Source organism: Mandrillus leucophaeus, unplaced genomic scaffold (assembly GCF_000951045.1).
Source record: "Mandrillus leucophaeus isolate KB7577 unplaced genomic scaffold, Mleu.le_1.0 Scaffold11, whole genome shotgun sequence".
Taxonomy (NCBI): Eukaryota; Metazoa; Chordata; class Mammalia; order Primates; family Cercopithecidae; genus Mandrillus; species Mandrillus leucophaeus.
In genome coordinates, this window is record NW_012099209.1 from 521,211 (window position 1) to 524,644 (window position 3,434).

Genomic DNA, 3,434 nt, shown 5'->3' on the forward strand with positions numbered 1-3,434 from the left:
ACACACGCACAAACAAAAATCCCAAGAAAAAGAGAGATCATCTTGTCTGTTTTCAACAGAGTTCTTACTGCAGAGGGGTCCAATGTGCTTGCTTCTCCAAGGATGACAAGTATGTGTACGTGGGCTTAAAGGATCGCTCTATACTTGTTTGGAGTGTGCTGGACGGTGAGTCATTTTGCTTTTAGGGCAAGCTTGAGCTTCGATCTGGAGAGAAAGGCTCTGATCTGGGTCCTGGGTATTAGAGGGCCCTGCTCTGGCCACCTCTAGCTACATCCCTTAGCTTTTAGGAAGGTGTCTGCAGGCAAAGGCAAAGGGCCCACAATCCCTCTTCTAGACCCATGCTCTGGAGTTCGAGAACTCCCTATAGAGTCTTGAGTTTGTGTTAGGGCTTGCACAGGCTTCCTGCATACAGCCATCCTTCCGAGGATAGACTGTGCCCCTGCTGTGTTCACTTCTGGGCTCAGGAGTAGCCATGGGGTGGTGTGGATGGAGTTTGGGTGTCTGAGCTGGTTGTGAGATGGAGCTGGGAAGAATGAAAAGAGAAGAAGGTCAAGTCACTAGTAGCAGGAGGCTGGTTACATCACTACATTCCAGCATAGAACCCTGAGGAACCCAAGAATTCTCAATCTGTTCCAAACCTTCCATGTGTTTGTGAAGGTTCCTTCATCAATATAAGAGGACACAGCATATTCTATTTAATAGTTTATTCCCTAGAATTGCAATGTTTATATATTGTGTCTTCTAGGATGTGGGTCTTATTTCGTTCTTTGCCCCCAGGCCTTATAGACGTTAGAAGCAGCCTGTTTTTGATTTTTGTTTTGCGTTTTTCAGATGGAGTCTCGCTTTGTCGCCCAGGCTGGAGTGCAGCAGTGCAATCTCAGCTCACTGCAGTCTCCGTCTCCCAGGTTCAAGCAATTCTCCTGCCTCAGCCTCCCGAGTAGCTGGGATTACAGGCGCCCACCACCACACCCAGCTAATTTTTGTATTTTGAGTAGAGACGGGGTTTCACCATGTTGGCCAGGCTGCTCTTGAACTCCTGACCTCAGGTGATCCACCCACCTCAGCCTCCCAAAGTGCTGGGATTAGAGGTGTGAGCCACCACACCTGGCCAGAAGCAGCCTGTTTTAACACCAACCACTTTGAAAACACCATGTCTCTTGGTCTGTTCAGTATTATGCTAAGGTCTTAGCAAGAGTTAACATTGGCTGGGTGCAGTGGCTCAAGACTGCAATCCCAGCACTTTGGGAGGCCAATGTAGGAGAATTGCTTGAGACCAGGAGTTCAAGACTTGTCTGGACAACATAGCAAGACTGTCTCTGCAAAATAAAAAATAAAAAATAAAAATTATCCAGGCATGGTGATACATGCTTGTAGTTCCAGCTACTCAGGAGGATAAAGTGATCATGGGAAGTCGAGGCACTGGAGATTGAGGTTGCAGTGAGCCATGATAGCACCACTGCACTCCAGCCTGGGCAACAGAGTGAGACCCTGTCAAAAAAAAAAATGAGTTAACATTTATTGTATAGTGTGTACTGTCCTTAAGTCATTTAACTCTCTCAACACTCACTCCCATTTACAGAGCAAAAACTGAGGCTCTGAGAGGCTGGCAGACTTGCCCAGGTCACATAGGGAGTAACTACTAGGCTTAGGTTTGAAGCTGATCTGCCTGATTTCAGTACGCCTTTGTCACTCTCTTACACTGTCTTCTATAGAAAAGGCACATATTGTGTATTACCTCTTTGAACCCTTATGACACTGATAGAAGATAAGTATCATTGCTATCCTTGTTTGACAATGAAGAAACTAAGGATCAGAGGTTAGGAGACTTGCCCAAGGTCACAAAACAAGTAAGTGGCTGAATAAATATCAGGTGGAGCCTAATAACATTGTAGTTGAATACACTGTAATCTGATACATAGTAAACTATAACACTATAATACATTGTAGTATAATATGCTGTAGCAAAGATATATATATAACTGGTATAAAGTTACAGATGGCTCAGAAGCTGAAGGTTGAGGATTGTGGCTTTAAAAGCCCATCCTGGGCCAGTTCACAACCTCTCTTTCTTCTCCTCCTTCAACAATAATATTTACTGAGCTCACTCTGGGCCAAAAACCTACACTAAACACATGACCTGCATGGTGACTTTCAATCTTAAAAATTGCCCTGGGTAGGTGTAGGTTCCGTTATCATTCCCATTGTGCAGATAAAGGAAGAGGGACTCTTTGGCATAATAAATGTCATGCCAAAGTTAGTAGAGGGCCTCTACACCCCATTTTTCTCATGTGTGTCCTTCTCTTCACCTTACAGGCACCCTGCTGACAGTCCAGTTTGTCCATGCTGTGGTAAACAGAATCATCCCAACCACTAGTGGCTTCATTGCCCCCAGCAGGCATGGTTATCTGATCCGAGAGCGTTTCCAGTGCCTTTCAGCAAGAGCCTCACAGCAGGACCCTCTCAGGAACTTCAAGAAGGCAGTGTGGATGGTCAAATCCAGGCAGAGGGAGGAACTAGTGGCAGCTGCAGGAGCTCCCCGGGACTTGGAGTCAGAGAGTGCCCAGGGAAATGAAACAAAATCAAACAAAAGCTCACAAGTCTGCCTGATAGTGTAAAAAAAAAACAACAAAAAAAAAACAGTGGGGGTACGGGGCTCCAATGAGTTAGCCCCATTTAATCTGGTTAAAGCAAAAAGAATATGTTTGCTGGTGTATATCTGGACCCATGGCTTCAGATTATGTGACCCAGACCTTGCCTCTTCTCATCTTTCCATTCTTCTTTTCTCTTTTTCATTTTCATTCTCAGACTTGCCACCCCCAGGTTAGCAACATGGTAGCCAATATGCTGCTGTCTCCAATTTCAATAGAAAAGAGAGCTTCTCTTTCCCAACAGTCCTAGCCTCAACTCTATTGGTCCCAATTGGCCCATATGCCTAGCCCTAAACCAACTGTTGTATCTAGGAGAAGGCAGAACTCTAATTGGCTGGACTGACCCAATGTCTACCACTGGAACTGAGAATAGAAGAGATTACTCCTGAGATGCAAATTCGGGTTCTGGTACCAGATGAAGGGGGAATAGATGAATGTGAGATATAGCAAACCACTGATGTGGACCACAGAACTTCACAGTTTATAAAGCTTTAGATGCTGTCATCTGATCCTCATCACAACCCACACTTTAGGGAGGGCAGGGATTTCTGCATCTATTTTACAAATGAGGAAACTGAGCCTTGCAGAAGTAGTTATGATTTGATTCAGGTCACAATTCAAGGTGCAAGAGCTGTGAGAGCGAGCCTTCTCTCCCATTCCTGTTAGACCTCACTCCAATTTCAGTCTCTAGAGCACAACCACCTCTTCCACAGGCACCACACTCAAATGCTCACAGGAGCTAGTGACTAATCTAGATACTTCCATGCAGTTGGGTGAGCAGCAGGG

General features: G+C 45.3%; 1 protein-coding gene across 1 annotated transcript in view; it reads left to right on the top strand.

Moving 5' to 3' along the window:
• Positions 1–3,209, top strand: part of NWD1 (NACHT and WD repeat domain containing 1) — a 154,152-nt gene extending 150,943 nt beyond the window's left edge. The window contains 2 exon segments of the mRNA XM_011990998.1: positions 60–165; positions 2,314–3,209. Of these exon segments, the coding sequence (XP_011846388.1) occupies positions 60–165; positions 2,314–2,615 (408 nt within the window). The 3' untranslated portion in view covers positions 2,616–3,209.
• Positions 3,210–3,434: the final 225 nt, after the last annotated feature.